At 40.4% G+C, this 21,851-nt stretch overlaps 1 protein-coding gene across 1 annotated transcript; it reads right to left on the reverse strand.

Moving 5' to 3' along the window:
- Positions 1-9,918: 9,918 nt before the first annotated feature.
- Positions 9,919-21,639, reverse strand: LOC129123359 (neuropeptide Y receptor type 4-2). Its single transcript, XM_077183118.1, has 2 exons — positions 21,483-21,639; positions 9,919-15,930 (listed from the first exon to the last, which is right to left on the reverse strand). Exon 2 carries the CDS (start codon positions 15,814-15,816, stop codon positions 14,683-14,685), a length of 1,134 nt encoding a protein of 377 aa, XP_077039233.1. The 5' UTR covers positions 15,817-15,930; positions 21,483-21,639; the 3' UTR covers positions 9,919-14,682.
- Positions 21,640-21,851: the final 212 nt, after the last annotated feature.

Consider the following 21,851-nt stretch of genomic DNA (forward strand, 5'->3'; position numbering starts at 1 on the left):
CCATGGATTTTGTCACAGTTCTCTTGGATTTCTGGGGTGCAGTTAGCATGTCCTTGAGATCACAACCTATTGCTGGAGCAGAGAGCTGCACAAAACTTTCTTCTCACATTGACTTTAATAAGAGGTGTAGAAGCTAAGCACCTCTAATAAATAAATGTATGTGTATCAAGTGCTTGTTATAGTAAGTGGACAGAAGTAGATGCTGAATCACAGCATTTTGAAGCTACACAGTTGGATCTGTCATTGCAAACCCTGGCAGATTGATGGGCCCTGCTTTTCTTATAGTCTGTGTTTTGCCTGCCCTATATGCAACACTAGATCTGAACTTTGAAAAGCCTAAAGGATTTTCATGTGAATATGAGGACACAGTCCTAGAAGTGTTTTCCCACTTTGCAGTCTTGACCATGCTCTGAGAGCTGAGCCTCTCTCATTGCATAGGGCAGAGGCTGGATGGTTCTACAGAGTGAGGGCTGCTTCTCCTTCTGCTCTGACACAGGCTATGTGATCAGAAAATGTTGCTGTTACCTGGGGACACCAGAAGGTTTTTTTAACACTGATGTATTAATTAAGGGTGTCCTAGAGCTGAGTTGTGAGATTGGTGATCCTGGTGACATACAAATTGTGACTAGATCACAAACTCTGTATTTCCCTGTATGTCTCTGTATGTGCTCCTCCCAGCAGAGATGATCCACAGAGATGACCCAAGAGGTGAAACACGTTGAAGACAGTTAAAATAAACAGCACACAGTCACTCAGTCTCCATGAGGAGAAGAGTAGAACCATGAACACAAAGCTTTGCCACCTGGCTTAGCACCAGGCCTCCCAGAGTCTGAACCCAGCTCACTGAAAAAAAAAGAAAGCCCAGTTCATGCAGGCTGAGGTCCCAATTCAGACATAAAGTTTTTTCTAGTCTTTCATGTCCCTTCCCAAGACAACTGCAATAATAACATTTCTGTCACAGCAACAGGAGGAACAGGGTCCAATTTTCCAAAGGTGTATGAAGCAGGAGGGAAAATTTGCCTCAAATTTTGAAGCTCTAAAATTTCACAGAAGGCCTGTTAAAGAAAACAGGCATTGCCTTTTCTAGTGTAATAATGAAAATGTTAGCTTTTGTCTGTCCTACAGGAGTGCTATTGATAGGACAATACTTCGACCTTTGTACTGTGAGACAAAACACTGTTGGGAGAAAAAACCAGCAGATTCACATGATTAGTGGACAGTATTCTTAAGGTTAATTCCAAATTATGAGGATCCTTTGAAAATGTGATCCTGAGTTAAGGACAAGATTCCCAGCAATCATGGAATCACTTAGCAATTAAAATCTAAGCAGAACAATAACTGGAAAAGGATCACAATTTTGACAGAACAAGGGTCATTTGTAACACAGATGCACTTGCTGTTTGTAGAAAAAACAACCTGCTTGTTTGTGCCTGAGCTCAGAGTTCAGAATGCCCCAGTGAAATGAAGAATGAAATGACCTGCTAGGTGGACTTCAGGATGGTTCAAAATTGCTGAGACCTGGATGGGGATGGAGCTTTGGCTCATCTGCCCCCATGATAGTGAATTGGCAGAGTTTGCACAAGGAACCCTGTTTCATTGACTCTATGGTGCTCTGCTGCTTTAGAGCAGCTACACATCTGCTTTTAATTTAAGCAGATGTTAATGCCTTTAGGCTGGACAAGTCCTTGCTGCCTGGAAATAGGCTTTTTTTACAAAAAACATTCTTCCAGCCTCCCTTGCTGGGGTAGCTCCACTTCATATGTCATAGCCTTTGCCCCACACTCAGAATTGTTACATGGTTTTATTACTGGTTGCAAAATATTGCACCATGTTTCACTAAAAGTAGCTTTTCAAGAACACTGATTGCAGTTTATTGTGGGCACCTGGGTATAAAATCACCACCTGAAGCATCAGGCCTTGTGTAATTCTATCTTAGGTAACCAATTTAGGGATGGTAGGGAGGGTCCCAGATGACTGGTCCTTGGTTCTTTCTTATTTAAGGAACTGGACATGAGGCTGACAGTGTAGTTGTTTGGGAAAATTAGATTAGAAAAGAAGCAGGGATAGCTGCCATGTAGAAACTAGTTTAGCCTTTGCCACTGAAGTGCATTTCCCCATGGTGTTGTTATTGTTGAAGCTCTAACTAGAAGTTCTATAATGTGTTGTTAATGTTCTTTTTATTTGGATTTGGTTTTTCTGCTTTCACCTGAAGGGAACAGGAAGAAACTGTTGTGAGCTGCTTGAGGACAAGTTAGTTCCTTAGCCTAGGCTAGAGATATCCTGGGGAATCTTGCCTGCAGGTAGCTTCTGCAAATGTCTTCATTTTTTTCTCTGCAATATATCATTGAGGGACATACTAAGGCATGGAGAGTTAGTGACTTGGAGGCTGAAAGAAAGGAAGGAGACTTCAATCAAGGCTGGAATTGAGATTGCAGCAGTCAGTCAGATATCACAACTACCTGGCAGCAGAGCACAGGGCTTAAAGAGCTGGGCTACATCTATCACCTGCTACAGAACCAGGTAAGTTTGTTTACTGGCTAAACAGGCTTTTATTCTGAAAGGTTAACATGGTTAGAAGGTATCTCAAGGAAAGCCTTTCTGTTTCAAGTCCAGAATTATCTTGTTTTTTGTCTTAACATTGCGCTTTTACCTCAACTGCTTTTTCTTTCTAATTCAATTTGCCTGATGCAGGTACAAATGTCAATTGCATCCTGAACAGTGAAGCTCTTTTAATCATTTTTGGTATATAGATTGGCTGTTTCTCTGATCCTAGTGCTGGTTTCTGTAGATGTTTCCTCCGTGTGGATCTCTGTGTTCTGCCTTATGTCTTTGTATAGAGTCACTCTTGGCATAATTGCAATTATGTTGCTCTACAGCACATCCTCAGGTTGTATTGTACTTCAGAGAGAACAGACTTGTGTTGGGAGCTCACAATTGAGAGGACAACATTGTCATCCTCCAGCAGCACCAGCAACCCTTGTTTCTTCAAAGGGCACTATTGTGTTTTAAGTGGTGCTTCAGAAGTATCATAGATGGGCATCTCTCTTGATATTGTGGAGAGCAGTACCTCAGTGCAGTATTATACATACTCCTGAGTTTATGCAAGGGCCAGATTCTGCTCCTCAATGTTATAGCTAGGTGTCTAGCTTAAAAACTCTACATCTCCACAATATTGAACTAATATTGAATTACTAATACCATAATATCTCTATAGACCTCAAATGCTCGGACGCAACAACAGCAGGATAATAAGGAAAGACGTAGGGAGTTGTTTTATGTGCTCTCTGGTATAATGGTTTATGGTGGACTTCACCAATCTTCCTGTTCAGTGATAATTTACCTTATGCTGATGACTGCTAACATTTATATTCATTCAGTATTGTCAGCTGACACTTAGGGATATGAGTTTCATGTTAATTCCTTGTTTTTGCTCTTTTGTCATTAGGGTAATTTTAATCAGTAAATATATATTCTTTTATATTTGTTTATTCAACTCTTATTACTTACCTAGAATTACTCAACATCTTCTCTACAGTGCTGTGTAGGACAAACTAAAAATAATGGGGTTGTCCTACTCCAGTGTGATCTAGAGAGGAACTAAGCCAGAGGAATACAATTATGCAAGCTGGAGATCAACAGCATCCAAAACCCACAACTGGAATTCCCTCTGGAACAGTAGTGCTCAAGAAACATTCCATACATTCACTATAACTACACAGGGTCAGGAGCTCAGCTTTACAGCTCATTGGAGAAAACTGACTTTTCACACTAGTACTTCTACCAGACTCTACTTGGCTTCTTGTTCTGCACTCTCCTTGGCATTTAAGTTGATAAAAATTCCATTGTGGCAGTTTAGGAAGGAGATTTTTTTTTTTTTCAGAACTTAGAAGGCAAAAGTTCAGTGTGGGGTACTTTTCCTCCATTTAGTATGGAGCTTAAATATTTGTTAGAAGCTTCTATAAAACACCCTCTTTGGTGAACTTGTGATAAAGGGAAGCAATTGTCAATACTGCAGCAATTCTGCAAAGATCTGTCCAAATACTTCATCCAAATTACATGCTAAGTACCTTCTGCTTTATCATAACATTGTCTGCATTGTCAGTATGGGGCAGAATTTTTCATTTTCCTGCTCTGAAAGCCTGTCTAGTTCTACTGCACATGGTTAAACAGATGTTGCATTTCACTCAAGAGCTGGTTGTGTTTCAATACTGGATAAAGTGATTCCTGTAAATAATGCTTGCAAAATGCTTTTTGAGCAGAACCATGGGCCAGGTTTTATTACATGCTATTATTATAATTATAGGATCTTTTGCTTAATCAGGATGTGCTTAATTAGGATAGCCATTTAATTGGGACATCTCCCAAGGAACCAATTTAGCTTAATGTTATTAGTACTATCTAAACAGGGCAGCTTAGGAAAAAAATTGCTTTTAAAAAATAGGACCCCATCAAAAGAAAAGATAATCTGGTGTTTTGCTGGTCTAATGTGTCCAGTCCATTTCTCAAGGAGCTGGCATGATGATCTCAAAGTAACACAAGACAAGCACAATCCTTCTGTTGTGAAAGTATCAGACATGACCTTCACTCCCTCTATTGGCTGCCACCTCCTTATACCAGAATACTCCAGCAAATTAAACCCATGAACTTCATATTGTACCCAACAGGAAAAAAATCTGCCAGATATAAATGGCAGAATGGAAAATGCCAGATGTTAATCTTGAAAGTGTTTTCAAGGATAAGAAATAAAGCAACAATTTTGAAAGGAAAGTTGAAGGTTTTGAAAGGAAAGTTGCTTATACAGATATTCCTAATAAAGTTGTTGGTCATTGAGGTGTTTTATTCATGTTTTAGTAGGAAAAAAAAATCTAATTGTTCTATCTTAGGTTTTGGATTTATTATCACTGTGGTTATACATTCAGCACTGTCCAATGAGATAACTCCACCAAACAAAATCTACTGTTTTAAGGAAACAGAGGCATGCAAGTTAGGTCTAAATTTCAAGAAGTTCAAAGGCAGTATTTTTGGTAATAAAATTTCAACTCCCCAGTTGTCAGCAAGTTGGTGTGATCCTAGATAGGCAGTACGAGCCAGCTGCTGAACTAGGGCTGAATTTTCAATATCAAATACTACTGAGAAACTTGGACTGAAAGAAAGCCAAGTAGTGGACAGACTTTCAGTAGGTGTAAACCAGTCGCATCCCATTGCAATTTCTGCAGACATGCAATTGCTGCTGGTTTTCATGTGCAGCAGATTTTAGCTGAAGACAGTGAGATGAAGCAGCAATATAATTTGCCTGTGCACGATGACAGCACTGGAACAAATTTGGCCAGGGCAGTGATGGAATGTCCATCCATGCAGATATTAAATACCCCATCCAAACATAATCCTGAGTATTTTTCTTGTGGCAAACCTGCTTGAACTCAGGGGTTGGACAAGGTAGCACCAAGAGGTCCCTTCCCTCTTCAGCTGCTCTGTGTTTCTGTGAAGTTTCTCATAACAATTGTTTCAGTGTAGGTAAAGTAAAAATCCAGGCATTGTGGGTTTAGTAAGGCAGAATGTTGATTTTGGTGGTAAAGTTCATCTAAGAAATTCCAGTCCTCAACATCCTTCTCTGCTTTATTTTCCTGTGTGTAAAGTCACTGTCTCTTTATTTGTGATGATAAAATTCTTTATAGGATCACTGCATTAACTGGATCAGTGATAGGACAAAGTTAAAAATAACAAACCAGGGTTTTAGAATATTTTTTTAAGTTTAATTTTTAAATGCATGTCAGTTCAGCTATGCAATTCCCAGCTCTGCTGGACTGTACTGTCCCAGCCCACAAAATTATGAACAAGTAAGTGGGGGGAAAGCTCAGAAGAGACCAGCATGATGCCTGGATCCATCATGTATAATTGCACACTGCTTATGCTGTCTCTTGCAGAAAACAGGACTATATGTTATCTGATGTTAACATAACTGAAAAAATCAGACCTGTGTCTTGAGCTCACTGTACACTTTGGGTGCTCTGCTTTTGGAGACAGAGCATTCAGAACCTTTGCTTGTTTAGGTGAGGAGGTCTAATGGTTAACCAAATAAGAATTAAAGCTGCATGGAAGCATATCTATTAAGTTCTGCACAGGTTGGTTTTCCTCAGGGGCTGGGTGGTTCATTATTACTACAGAGCCTGCAAGAAATAAGCTCATTCAAACTAAGTTAATTATAAAATCAAGTGACTCCCCAAGAAGGGGAATCATTTTAATTGTTCCAGTTGTGTGACTGCCCATACTTATTCAGGTCACCTTGTACATCCCCATCTCCTTTCCAGTGCTCTTACCCCTGAATCTATTCTGGATTGAAGATGCTGGAGCTGCAGTTTTCAGAGATTTAGGCATGGTTAAGGTGGAAATGGATTATTAATTAGTGTGCTGGTGTGAGACTGGGTTCAACAGCTGCACAGATACAAGCTTCCTGTGTGACTTTAGCATTTCAGCTTGGGGCTGAATTTAATATTGGATTTAGATGGAGCTAGGACGTCTACACTCCAAAAAAGGATCCTCAAAATTCTGCCTAATCTTAGACCTCTGCTTTGTCACTTCCCTGGTCCCTCTGACATCCTGCTCTGACCATGTGGGAATACTCTTGGTTTTGTCACCACTGCTGAGCCATTCACCTTCCCAGTCCCTGCTGCTGCCTGCAGAATGGGAGCTGCCCAGCCTGTGCCTCCCAAAACCCTGCTCCATCAGGGGCATCAGCAGCTTGGGCAAGGCCATGCCCTTCCCTGGCAGGACTGCTGAGCAGCTGGTGGATGGGCAGTGTGTGTAAGGCCCCTCCTCACCTCCCTGCACAGTTCTGCAGCAGCAGCAAGCTGTATTTGTAGCACACATTGGTGAGCAAAATTATCAGCCTGTGTCTTCAGGGCTCTGAGAAGAGAAAGGTAAGGTGTGCACCTACTTAATTTGTTAGAGCATTCTGTTCTCAGAAGTTAGTTACCTGCACATGCCTACTGTCTGGTGTGGCAAAGAGCAGCTCTGGGGCTGTGTCTGCACTGAGGGTGCATGTGAGTATCCATGCATGTCCCTGTGGCATGCAGGAAAACATCCAGTGGTGTCCAAGCTCATGTGCTCCTGTAGGTGGAAATTAAGAGTAGTTGCCTGCACTTAATTTCTGTGTATCCTCATGGCACTGGGAGGCCTGGAGTTTATTGTAGGAGATAACTGCTGCTGGCAGTTATTTACAATTGAAGCATATTAACAGAGGATGCAACACAGACATTCTTTCCTAACAAAGCAGTGATTTGTAAACCTCTATTAAAACAGTTGACAGTGTTTTCCTGAATAGATACTATAAATGCTATTAAAAAAAAAGTTTGATAAAGAATGGGTGTTCCTGGAAGCTGGTACCACTTATTGACCCCATACCTCTTAGTAATTTGTATTTCGTTATAAAAGGATATATTAAACAGTGTTTGCTCTTAGTATAAAATAGGAGATTGCTGCTGATAAGTATGCTTAAAATAAGCACCAGAGTGGTTCTTTTCATTCCCTACCTTTAATAACAGACTATACAGACAAAAGTGAATGCAGCCAGTCAAGCTGATGGCTGAATCATAGCAACAGCATCAATTGATTTGTTTCCAAGTCTTAAAAAACTAATAAAGACTTTGCATGATCTCCTAGATACAAGAGGATTATGGTTAATGTCTTAAACCTGTCCTTTAAGCTCTAATACTCTCTCTGTGTGCTCAGATGCTGCCTATCATATCTTTCAGGTGAATTCTATTAATAAAAATTGGTACTGAGTTAAGCTGGTTAAAACAAAGGCACGTTCCTCCTTATTGAACTAAAGAGAAGCTATCAGCAGTTCAGAACTGCCACCAGCCTTCCCACTTACCAGTCACAGCAGTGCACCCATGTGTGCTTTGCAGTGTTTATCATTACTGCTCCTTTTTGTTCTTTCTAGTGAAACTAATGTGTTGACCTAGGAAGTACTGCACAGTAGACAATTTAACACCAAACCACTCTTATTCCGCACATAATTTGAAGTAATTTTTTTTTTGCATCATTCAACCTGTTTGCAGAATGAGGGACTATTTTTTGTCCTTGTTAGTTGTTTGTTTGAAATTTTTCAAAATAAAAAAATCAATTTTCTTGAGGACCTATTTTTAAAATGCACTGTGTACATTTGTTCCAAGGCCCAGATCCTGAGAAACTGTATGTTTATGATAGATCTTATGTATATTTTAATCCTGGAATGCTGTGCATACTGTAGTTCTAACCAATTGTGGTTTGTGGAAATCTGATCAGTGAAAATGTTATGAAGCACAAAACCTCAAATTGTCCTCACTTAAACCTTCACCTTTGCAAATCTCTAATGTAATATATTCATTTTGCAGTGCAAATAATTGAGCATGAGCTGGATCAGGGGGTTGTTTGCAGATACTTTGCCTGTTGCTCTAAATACAGGTAGAACGCTTCTTTTTGCTCCAACCAAGTAATTCCTTGCTTCCTTCCCACAAACAATAAGGTACTCCCTTATTTAGGAGTGTCTGTAAGTAACTCACCCAGATGCTGAATGCAACTACAATGCCATTAAGCTTTTCCTTGCTGTGCATGGCAAACATATTCATCCTCTCAAGAAGCACCTTTGCTTGACTCTTTCTGAGGCAGAGGAACTGTATTAGCAGTTTGTGGGTTCAACAGAAGGCCTTTCTGTCTGCTCAGGGAGATGAGCTTGCCTGGTGGGAGGCAGTGCATGCCTGTGTGCTGTGTCATATGCTGTGTGGGGCTTGTGGAAATGTGGGTTATTTTGAAAGGACGTTGCGCAATGTGGGACTGTGGGGCTGCATTTCCCTGCTGGATTTCAGCACACGCTGAATTTCAAATGGGATCTGTGGCATTAGCTCATTTCACCAGCTTTAAAAACCTTTACCACAGTGCTAGCCAGCTTCTGCTATTTTTATAGCCTGGGAGCCTTCCCAAAACATAGCCCTGGGGGTACATGTGCATTATGCTCCTGGAGCAGTCTCTGTGTTTGTGAGTTTAAACAAAAGCCTTTACTTGACTGTGTAAATTCCTTTGAGTTTACCATACTCGTTGAGAAGGCCATAACTTTCCTGTGGTTTCCAGCTCTCTGCTGTGAGTGCAGGTCTTTCAGAAAGTGTTTATATTGGTCTTTAGGACATCAGGAACTTTTCTACAATCTATCTTTAATATTAAAAAATATATAGTGCATGTAATTAATCTTAGTCATTAAGTCAGCCTATCAACCACATGAATCAATGCTCATTATCTTATAAAAGGCATGGCATTGGACAAGTGCATTTTCCATGCAATCACCTTGTAGAAATGGAATCAAGACAAGTACTTATGGATGATGAAGTAGTATTTGCCCACTAGCCCCTACAGGGAGGATTCATGTTCCCATGGACTGCATAAGGGACACAGTAAATCATGAACTGAAGTTACTGTACTCAAAAGACAGAATAAAACCTAGTCCTGTTTTAAAGAGTTACAGTGCAAGTTCCATGTTCTCTGTTAGCACACCTTTAGACTGAAACTCCATCTTTCTACTGTCAGTTTGCATCTTGTGATATTCCTCTAGAAGTACTTATTCATGCTACTATTATGCCATCAATTTATGTGTATCATGGCTATTTTTTTTAGTATTATATCTGGTAATCTGTGTTGCAATTTCTATTCAACAAAATACTTCCTATTATATGTGATGAATACTATATCACTATTTAACTGAGTATTGTTTTACAAAGGGATGGTGGGTGCCATCAACTAAAGTTCTATAAAGAAAAAACAAAAGGTAGACATCTCTGGAATTAAATTTCAACACAGGTTTCCATACTAAAATCTGTGCTGCTGCTGGGCTTTATATAAGCACTTATTGGAAGGAGAACAAAACAATTCTCACTAAGGCCTAATGAGCATGATCTGGCAGGAAAGGCATAGTATAGAAGTATAAATCTCAGGCTTATTCTACTTACGACTTCCTGAGTTCAAATAAGTGACTTTATAGAGCAAACTGAGAAAGGGAGGAAAGAGCATAAAAGCTCTGTGGATTTTGATACTCATACAATATAAACCCAGATGACACATCATACTAAGCATCAGCAATTTACATTGGAGTCAACACAGGTATGAAAATCAGGCCAGTGTTTGATTGATAAGAAACTCAAAAAGAATGGCCTATAAAATGAAATGCCAAGTGATCCTGTGAGAAGACCCTTGGGTCAAAGCAAAAGGATCTCTGAAGTGGTCCTCAGGGTATGACATCTTATTTCACAATAACCTCTCACCCAGTGCCAGTCCTCAGGTGTGTGTGCAGTGTGTTTGCACACAGCAAACCCGTGCTGCAGATGTGACTGATGGCTGCCACAGCATTGCTGCCAACCCCTGTGGCAGCTCATGCCACACACCACCAGTCCAGGCAGGCAAACCCTGCTATTGCACTCTTCCCTTGTGTGTGCAAGTGTAATAAACCACACATGGTTATAGCACAAACTGCAGTCATTTCTGATACCTTGGTTTACTTTCTGTCAAGCCAGGTAACCCAGTCAGAGAAATTTACCAATACTTTTAACCCAGTCAAAGCATTTTATGAAGTTCAGTAAAATTTTGTTGAATATCCCACACTGATTTTCATCCCAGCAGTGTCAGTTACTTTCTGGCTGTGGTTCTGGTTGGGGTTCAGGACACTGTGCCATAGAGGACTCAGCTTCTTGTGCAATCTGAAAAGTCTGTGAAGATGATTTGAGTTCTGGCATCAGAGTGTTCCAATGTTCCATGCTGAATTTTTGGTACTTGCCTGTCCTCCCTTGTTGGCTGCACTGCACCATTGTCCATTGGAATAATGTGTCAAATCCTTCATACATCAGTGGGTCTTATTGCACCATACATTTGTTTTCTCTTGATAAACACTAGCTGAGGACTAAACCTTAAGTATTTTATACAATGAAGAGTATTACATCATTTTACAGAAGCAGGCACAGAGAAGTGACACAGACAATATTACTTTATTTGTTATTATAAGATTCCTGTAGTGTGCTATTTATATCACAGAATAAGTTGTTCTCTTGCTCTGAAAACCTTACTGTCTTCTTATAATGGGTCACAAGAGGCAAGATTATGAAAAACTTTTTTTTTTAAAAAAGGCAGTGTAAGGTCTTAAAATTGTAGGAACTCATGATTTGCACAACTCCTGCCTATTTCTCCATCGTTGCTTTTGTGACTCAGTAGCAGAACTTTAGAGAGTATACCCAAAACCATCACTGCATACAATGAACACAAAAATGCTCAGTGCTTCTTACATATTAACCGTATCTGTTATTTACAGATGGATAAGAGGTATGTAAGCTACTTCTGTTCTGTTGCCTTCTGCTGGGACCAAAGAAACCTAGCCTCCCTTGGATGCATAAAGCCCCAAAGTGACAAATAAAATGGCTCTTTCAATTATGCAGGCATAATTTCACCTAGCCTTGTGACTTTGCCTTCAGAGGGAACAGGGAACAGTTGCTACAAAAGTACTTAAAAAACTAACAGGGTATTATCTCTACTGCATTTGTGCACAGCAGCATAAGCCTTGGTGTATGCATAGAATGAAGAATTGGTACAGGCACCTTTCCTGTCACATATTCAGTCCTTTGGTACCTAGATCTACTTATTTTTCTGTGTTTTCTTTAAAGTTTATTTAGTTACTTAGGAAATTTTAGAGGTTGAAAAACATGTATCTCAGGATAGTAAGTAGATGGATAGACTGCAGCTGGTTGGGAGTTCTGAGGGTCTGCATTTTTGCAGTTAGATGTATGGGTGCAGTTTGGTGCCTTTTAGTGTTTAAATCCTGTAGTTTATCCAGTCCAAAGTCAGTTAGCAATAAACAGTAGTTGACTCAAAACTTGACACTTTGCTTAATCACAAGCGGAAGATAACATCCGTTTGTGTTTGTCTGTGTTATTGTAAAGTTGGATCTGCCTGCTTTATGTATCTACTTGTGTTCATGGAAACAAAGGGCCACGTGAATTACAGTTAAACAGTGTCAGATCTCGCTCATATTTCTGCCCTTTGCAGGGAGAACTCGGATCTGATGCACAATGCCAGTGCACAGCTCTAGTGGCAGGTCTCTGCTGTACTATGAGCACTTTACCAAAAGTTTTCACTTAGAGCTAGTGACAAAGACAGGCTCGTGGAAGTGCAAATGCTAAAGGTAATTGTGTTTCCATTTAAGACACTGGCTGCTTGAAAAGTTGTATACTTAAGACCACATATCAGGTAATTTTCTGTGTTTGTGTTTGGCAGAGGATTCTTACAATAGCTTTACGGACACTTTAGCTGATTAAATGCTGGAATTCTAACAAGTGCGAAAAACAGGCAGAATTACTCAATTACTTAAATTGATTCTAAATGCAAAACCATGGCAAAGTTGAAACAGTATTTAAGCCCTGAAGTAATACAGCACAGTTTTGATATAACTCACACTGATTAGGAGGAGCTGCTGTGTTTTGCGCTACTCAGCATCCCATGGTGGTTTTGGCTACAGCAGCAAATTTCAAGATGCAGCTGATATGAGTCCTCTTGTTCTGTGTTTTTAGTAGACTCAACGCCCACTCTAGAAATCACATTGCATGCAAACTAATCAAGAGAAACAACTTCTCAGCATAGCATAGCAAGTAATAAAGAAAATAAAAGAAAGCCGGAATCCATTTGAAAAAAGCAAAAATATCTTGCCACATAGTTGAGGAAGATACAAAAGGTAATCACACACCAAGTCTCTTACTAAGATATACAGGTTTGGCCAGAATTACAGGGGTGGCTGCATCAAAAAAGGTTCTGCCGTAAGATTCTGCACACGAGAATTCAAGGCCAAATTTCAAGTTTTACAACTGAAATCTGTGCACCCAGCTCATGGCAAGGGTTAACTTTTATTTCTGCCAGCTGGGGATAGATAGCTCTTGCTGCCTTATAACACAGGGGTTAGCTCTTGTCCTCAGATACTCTGCTCAGCATCCATATTCCTGTCAGTTCACAGCATTGGAACAAGACTTTACCTCACCTGTCTTTATACCAATTGGTCTGATCAGAGATCTGCCAGCTCAGGAATTTCTAGTTGCTTGCATAACTATACACTGGATATCTTCAGCTCCATGCAAACCTATTGACTGCAACAAGTAATCATTGCTTATCAAAGCACATTTTGTGTTGGAAATTACCTCAGCTGACCACCCAGTCTGGTCTTCTGCTAAGGTTAGTTTAGCAAATCAGGATAGAATATGCTTCAATATTTCATTAGCATTGAACTGGTTGGTCTCCTTTTTGCACTTGCTACCTGTTTTGTTTTTTTTTTTTAAATCTGTACCTCAGTATGGCCTTCTTGGGCATGCCTTGGTTTCTCAGTAGTCACTGAGCGATTTCTCTGGCTCCAGAGGTGAAAAAGAGTTTATAGTTTGTAGGTTTCATGAACAAAGGCTACAAATAACACAGTTGTGAAAATAATATGACCATCATTTTACTAGAGCAATTGACAGTACTACCTATGTGGCTTGGCTTTAGCCTGACCTGGGTTCTGCCTGTGTATTTTCATTGACCTTCTCTTGATTTTTTGGAATTTCAGCTTCACCTGTGCTGCTGATGCCAGTGAGTGAGACTGATATCTGACATCAGGTTTTATTTTTTAAGAAAACTCAAATTCTCCATGCACATGTTTATTTCTTTAGAAGTGTAGCCACTCTGGAAACACATGGTTTCCACAAACAGGTTTTCATGCTCATTCTGATCTTCTGAATTAGATACTTTGCAATTACAGTACCAAGAAGATGCTGAAGCAGATTGTCATGTTGCTACCAAGTCCTAGAACAACTCCTGTGATCTGGCCATCTTGTGCCATCATGGCATGAAGCTGTAGCATTGCAGAGCTTGGTGACTGACAGCAGCAGGAACTGACTCATTTCCATGTAGATCTACAACTGTTTATCATGTGCTTAAAAACAGTTCTCAGTATCATCTCAATGCATTTTGAGTTTAATCCATCAAATAGCATTTTCATTTGCTGCCATCCTTTGTAAGTGACTGTCTTCTTTACATACCAGGGTCATTGTTCCTTGTCCCTGCTTGCAGAGGCAACGACTGTTCTCAAGCCTATGGCAGAGAGTGAAGTTTTATAGAAACAGGCAGTGTTTTATGTGAAGATGTGAAAGATTACTGTTACTTAATGGGCTGTGAGAGGTGGCAAAAAAAAATTGATATTTACATATCTCTGTTCCACTAGTGTGTCGCCTGTGCATAAAAATCTTACTAATACTGGAAAACTGAGAGAGTCTTCCAACACAACTTTTGGCAGCCTGCAGTGATGAAACTGGAAATCTGGTTTTCTACTGCAGCCATGGTAGAGATATGAGTTTTGCTGATGAACCCATGTCAGCCTCCGTGCAGTCACAGCTTAGTCACTGATCTTAGAGCAGCTGCTTTACAGCAGCCCAGTCTCCTCAGTGTCCTTACCACCTCAGTGACACAAAAAGCTTGTGCACCACAGCAGCAACTGTGAACATTTACAACATAACTTTGCTTGTTCTTCCAAAAATCAGGTGGTGATGGCTTCCTGTTCACATCCCAGCTGTGGCATCACCAGTTGCTTTATATACCCACAGGTAATAGTTGGTGTGTGGTGTCAGTGCACCCTTCTGAAATGTTTTCTGCTCCTTAGATAGAATTGTGCCTACAGTTCAACATCAGTGACCCCTTGGAAATTTCAGTCTGCATGGTGGATAAAGGCAAATGATCATATTCTTCCATTGAGGCAGTTACTGAATTATGCTGGCAGCTTAGAATCAGTGACTTCACTTCTTTTTTGAAGTTGCTGTTTAGGAAACCATAGATAACAGGGTTGACACAGGTAGAAGCCATAGCTACCAGGTGGCACAATGAGAAGATCAGGTTGTGGTGGCAAGGCGAAATGATTTTGTAATTCCAGTCCACGATGGTGTTGAAAACATGCAGTGGTAGCCAGCAAACAGCAAAAGCAGCAACCATGGATGCTAGCAAGATGTTTATCCTTCTCAGCTGGACCGCTCGGTTGCTGTACTCGCTCTTCTCAAACATGTCCTTCCTCTTCTGCAGGCGTAAGTAGATTCGCAGGTAGCAAAGGATGATGAAGAACAGAGGGATGCAATATTGCAAGAGCAGTAAAGTGGTAGTGTAGATAAGTTTGTGTTGCTCAGAAGGCCACGAGTTGATACATATTGCCTTATCAGTGGAAAAATTCATGAAGTGTGAGAGCTGCTCATACAACTCGTTAGACAAGATGGATGTGGTCAGAAAGGGTAGGGACATGAGACATGCTAAAGTCCAAATCACTCCAATTCCTAGGTAGGCTTGGGAGGTATTTGGCCTCCAGCCAGTTGGGTTTATGATGAGCTGGTGTCTTTCCAGAGCAATAAGGACAAGGGAAAGGATTGACACTGTCACAGTTGTGCACTGAGTGAAAGAGGTCATTTTGCACATGACTTCTCCAAATATCCAGTAGTCCATCATAGTGTAAACAACGGTGAAAGGCAGGCAGACGAGACACATAAACAAGTCTGAAATTATTAAGTTGGAAATTAGGATATTGGTGACATTTGCCTTTTCCTTCTGCCTGGCAATGACAGCAATCAGACAGATGTTTCCCACAATGCCCAGAACAGTCTCCAAGCTGTAGGAGGTGGCCAGAAAGACAGTAAGGTCAGTGATGTTCATGCACTGATTAGAAATGTTCATAGGAAAGCTTCGGCTTGAGCTCCAGTTCTTGCTGATCAGGAAATGAAAAACATCATTAACAGCCCTTGTCTTATTCATCTTGAATCCCAAAATATTTATGCAAAAGGGTGGTAGTCAAACACAGTCTGAGTCTTCTGGAGCCAGTCTAAAAGCGTTATCTGTTCTGTCTGGCTGTGGAAGGTCTGGATATATCTGCAAAGGAAAGGAAAAGAAAAAATATGTTTAGTTATGCTGCAAGAAATTAGTCAAAAGGGTAAGGAGGGAGACAGGGAAGCAAATGCCAGGGATTTTGTGTATATTCTGCAGCTCCCTCTTACACAGTTTATTAGATCATAAAATGGAGCCCTTTGCTACGCTGTGGTATGAAAGTCTGTACAACTCTATTGAATTATGACCATGTTTATTCATTGTGAGGTTGTCCCATGGATTTAAGAACTTAACTTCATTATTTCACTCAGTGCAGTATCTTGAACATCACTAATGCAGTAGATCAAAACCGGATCAAAACCCACCCAGGGTAAAATTGTGTGCAATTCTGGTTTTGCAAGGTTCTGAGCCAAAACTGGGCAGAGGACATTGTGAGGCTGCATTTACCTTCAGCTGTGCTAAATATCAACGTGCAAAGCTAGGCATATTAGGTGCACAAAGCCAACATTAAAATATCTTCTGTGAAATGCATTTGTAATTGCAGCCAGAACTCACATTTGTGCAAGACAATCACCATGCAAAAACTCAGGCTCATTCTCTGGAGGGATAGCATGGGAAAATTTTTTAAAAGTCTAATAAATCGAAATAATTTCAACGTTTTCCAGCTTCTACACAGCTGTGACAGGTCATGGGAACTGCAGTCCAAATTTCTTGCTTCCTCATTCCGAATGAACTCCAGTGCCCATGAAGCATTGATATCTCCCCTAATGTGACCATGACAGGGTTTATCAGAAATACAGTCCAGCTCTCTGATTTTGGCTTTAAGAGTGAGTGATTTTGATGGTGGCTTTTAATTCCTTCTGGGAAGATTTTTATTGATTCTCCCTCAGCATAAGTTTGCTTTTTTTTTTTTTTTTACAAATTTGTTGTAAAAGCATGTTCTATCTGCTAGAGAGTGCTCCTGCACAGATAGGTCTGCTTCAAACTCACTGCTGCAAGCCATGAGCTGGGACTTTCAGTGGGATTCAGGGAGCCGAACCCATGGAGTTAATTGGTACTGCATACTTCTGGAAATCTCAGTCACAGGACTGCCTCAACTCTCCCAGATGACTCCTGTAAGCCATAGGAAAGTCTACTTTATAATCTTGACCCTCATGTCCAAATCCTCTGTGTCCAGAAATCAAAGAAAAAAAAAAATCTGACTCTGCTGGGAGTTCTCATCAGGCCAGAGGCAGTTCCATGCTGTTCAAGGGCTTGTAGTATGAAAAGTAAATAAATACTCTGGGAATGACAGTATTTAACCACTGCATGACACTTTCCTCAATGATTAAATATCGCTCAAACAAGTTTGTGGGGCGGTGGAAAATGTCTGAGATTCAAGAAAAACCAACTGATTATGGTATGAATACATAAGTAACATGGTATGGTGAGCTTATCACTTCAATGGAGTAGCATTTATTGCTGAACAATTGCATGCCTAAAGATAACCAGTACTGTACAAAAAGCCCCCACTATCCTATATGTTTTTCTTTGCCTTGTCTTTCCCATTATGAATTTTATAGTTTTCTAGAGATGTTGCCTCTCAGGAACTAAAGAAAGCAATAGGGTGCAGTAAATAAAAGGATGCTTTGGGATCATTGTTCTGTTTGATCAGCAAAAATGAACAAGTACAGTAAATTCTTTTGCTACTTTGCTGGACCTGTTGATTTCTCTAACTCTACCTCTCTTTATCTTTCTGTCATCTATCCGTATCCACTGAGGCAGTCAAGACAGTCACACAAGCAAAATATAGCAGCCCTTTCTTTCTCATAGTCTTTCATTTCCTCAGTTGTTTAAATCTTAATTAAAGCGTGGCAAAGAAAATTTTCCAAATTAAGGATATAGGCATAACTCCTTCTGTCCTCCCATTTTTGTGTTGTTGCCCAATCCATGTGAACAGATTGATACACTTTCTGGAAGAAAAAGAAGCAGCAATGGTGATGTATAGATTCCATGTTCACATATGGGGAGTGTATGGTGGTCATTTTCAGTGAGAAAATGGATATGGAATTAAAAACCTTCAACCAGCCCCATCGTTTTTAATGATTGCTGGCCAGTGGAGATGCTGCAAGCAAAACAGAGCTGAGGGATGGGCAGCCTGCAATATTATTTTGTACCAGTCAGAAGAGACAAGTCCTGGCATTTGGACAGGACAAACAGATTTTGCTGTAAACAAAACACGTGAGTTTTTTACTACGGTCCCAGCCTCATGTCCCTAGCTACAGTATCCTCAACAACAAACACATGGTTCTCTTTTGTTGCTTGAAAAATATGAAAATATGTGCAGTTATTACAAACATCTGTGTCCACAGAGTAAGCCCTCTCAAGGGTCCCAGACACTTTTGGACATGCTGAAGCAACATGAGAACTAATAATGCTGAAGAAAAAAAGAGAAAGTGGCGGAGCCACCTGAAAAGCACAAGTCAGATCCCATAGGTTTAGGGAACACATTTCCAAGAGAAATAGCAAAGACTGAGTGTGGCTGTGTGTTGGTCACTGATGGTAAGTGTGGTTGGGATGAAGAGCATCTCTGTAAGGTGTGTTGTTGGGTTAGGAGCTCCCTCTCTTTTGTCACCTTGCATTCTGTGCTATCCCACACCAGATGAATGACAGGCACCTGCTGGGCATTCAGTCTCATGGTACTGCCCAGAAGTAAATAAGGAGTTATCACCCTCTTTTCACAGATAAGGGGACTGTGAAAAGGAGATGGGACATGAGTTGTCCAGTGTCTCTAGGGAACCTGTGATGCACCATGAGGTGCTTTAAACCACCTGCTAACCTGATGTCTTGGGAAAATTCAATGCACAGATCACCTATGTCTGTAGTGCTCTTTAGCTCTTGTTCCAGCAACCATAATACAAAAAGCAGTCCCAGAAAAACAGAAAAATAACTATTGCAGTAGCCTTACACTTATGCATCCTGGTATGGTATCCTTGGGTGGCAAGATCCTCAAGGGTAGTCACTCCCCAATTACATGTTTGGCTTTCCAGGTGTTTGGTTGCCTTTCAATTTATTCTAAACCAAGAGCCAGTAAAAAGCAATGTGTGCATATTCTGTTTAGACATTTGAATCAAAGGTGAGCTAATACAGTGAATCACCAGTGCAGTGGGAACAGGGGTGTTAGTTAGTCCCCCCATTGTATTGAAGGTCACAGAAACCATGAGATTATTGTCTAAGAAAAAACAGCTTTTTTCCTCAGAAAATGAAGCAATATTTACTTGGCTTGTAGGAGTAAGAAGTATATCTCCTAAATCTGTTTGTTGAGGGAGAGAGATTTTTGCTTGTTTTTTGCTCATTTGTCTTTAAAGAAGAAAGAGGAATCCTGTTCAGACTCTTAATGAATATTGGGAAAGAGTTCAGTAACAAAAACGAAGATGTTCATGGGAGTTTCTTCTCTAGTTAATGCAGTATGAGACAGCTTCTCTAAAAAGCAAGTGTCACAAAAGTCTGCAGCAAATTAATAGGATACAGAAGGAAGAAGACAATGAGCTTTCAGAATTAATCTTAGTGTAAGTTCAGTTCCCCACATACATCTTTTGTAGGCATTTATCACTCTTCTGTTTGTGCTGGAAGCAAGGAAGAAGAGCAGGCAAAGTTTGAGGGGTTTGTCTTGGTGAACAGCACAGCCTTGTAAAGTAACAAATGTCACTCAGCTTGTCCCAAAAAAAAAGAAACCAAATTATCACTTGTCAGCTCAAAAGTCTTGCCTCAGGGCATTATCCTGTATTTCCCTGAAAAATTCCTCAAAGGAAATGGAATACTGCAGAAATTAGTCAGGGAAGAAAATAAAACCCTCAGTGGGTTTCAAGGAGACTGCTAGCCCATTATGGCTTCAAGTAGTTAATACATAACTGCTCCTTTGAGAGACCTCTGGACTCAAAGACATCCTTTGAAAACCCCTATAAAAACTTTTTTCCTGGAGACAGGATAAAGCAGGGGGCTGCTGCAGATGCTGGGCTCTATGTACCCACTGGGAAAGGGTGGGTCATTTTTGCAAAGCTGATCATGATCATCCACTGCCTGCAATCAAATAACATCTCCGTAGCTGGGATGGACAGTGGAAGCCAATTTCCACATCGGACATTAGTCAAAGAAAAAAACATATTTGCAGTGTCTGGCTTCATTATCTGACACTTAGGCTCTGGAATAGATAAGCAAGTGCTTCTAACTAGTTGCTAAGACAACTGGCTTTCAGTCCATAAGACATTCTGAGAGAAGCAATTCCTGAAGACATGCAGTGATTTTATCACTTATTTAAAGAGTTACAGCAATTACTGGGAGTAAAGCTGCCTGTTGTCTGCTAGGAAAAAAATAAAAAAGGACCAATGGAAAGGTTCAACACAATGCCAGAATTTATATTACAGATATTAATTGAGGTAGAGGGGACTGACTGACAGTGGTATCCCCTTTTGTCTGCCAATGACATTATCTCAGTAAAGCACAATTGGCCTGTGTAGCCTTACATACTAAAGAAAAGTTAAAAATCACTATTATTACAGCTTCCCAGGAAAGCAACACTTAACTAGAAGAGGAAATGTCACTGGGTTTGCACAGACATCCCAGAACAGTGTAAAATCCATAAGGGATCCTGTACAGTGAAAGTTAATGATGGACTCTTCACCTCTTTTTAGCTTTGTATTGCAAAAATATTGGGACAAACTGTCTTAGGTCATTGAAAAAGCTATATAGGATAAAAATTTCTAGAACCTGCATAATTAGGGTGTATAAAAACCTGTGTATATTAACATATCACAAGTCTAGAACATAAAGGGTGGCATAAATACCAAGGAAAGTGAATTCTTTTCCCCCCTCTCACATCTGCATGTTTTCTGAGGGAAACCTTTTGAGCTCATGAAATTCTGTTATGAGTTAATCTTCTCTGATCCTGTAGAAAGCAAGGAAGTTTTACAAAAGCATTTACTCCAACTTTTTATTTTCTGGTTAAATTCATAACAACCTTACCAAAGATATGGAGCCAGCTCACAAAGGCAAAATGTGAATAGCAAATCTGCGGACTGGAGAATGGTAGTTAGTCCTTGATCTCTTAAGAGTAATGGCCTTTGTGACATGTTTACTACCCAAGAGAAAAAAAATACATTTTACAAAGATGATCTTTACCAAAGGAAGTGGTGGATCTATAAAACATTGCAATGGGCACCTTAGCAGTCAGTCAGTCAGGATATCTGGAGAGTGATGTGTTGTGTCCTGGCTGAAGCTGCACTGGTTGTGTGAGGACCAAGAAATCTCAGGGATTAAGAGATAAGAAGTGTTTTCCAGCGACCAGAGGCACCAGGAAGGTTCTTTCTGTCACACCACAGGGTGGCAGGGAGCACACTGAACCAAAAAGGCTCCCAAGAAGCTGCCATCTCCCTCTTGCACCCCAAAAGGTTGCAAAGCTTTGCTCAGTAGATACAAGAGTTGGGCCTTTTGTGACAAGTCAAACAGTCTTCATGAATCAAACATAGTCATCAACTTTTTTTAACAATAACAGGTGATAACTTTAATAAAGAGATGTGAGCTCTTGACAATCTGAAATAGATAATTTAGAAAATTCTTACCAGTTACTGATGGAGAGAATCTCTGCTGTTGGTGCACATTTCTGATCTGGAAGCAAGCAGAAATGTTGTAGGAGTGAAGTAAGACCTTTTGTGCCCTTGCAATCCAGGAGAGAAGCTCTGCTGGTTGATTCTGTAGGTGATTAGGATGGCATCTCTCTCCCTCTCCCCCTCTCTATCCCGCCCTCTTGTCCTTCCCTCCCTTCAGCTTAGCCAATGAATTCTGCCCTATGATTATGATCTGACTTTGAAGTTCTGGCTCCCTCTGCTGTTGTATAAATATACAAATTCTAGGGATACTTGGGAGGAATAACAACTTCAGAAAAGAGCTGTGAAGTATCTGAAGCACAGCATGCCCCCATGCTGCACAAG

This window comes from Agelaius phoeniceus, chromosome 9 (assembly GCF_051311805.1).
Source record: "Agelaius phoeniceus isolate bAgePho1 chromosome 9, bAgePho1.hap1, whole genome shotgun sequence".
Classification (NCBI taxonomy): domain Eukaryota; kingdom Metazoa; phylum Chordata; class Aves; order Passeriformes; family Icteridae; genus Agelaius; species Agelaius phoeniceus.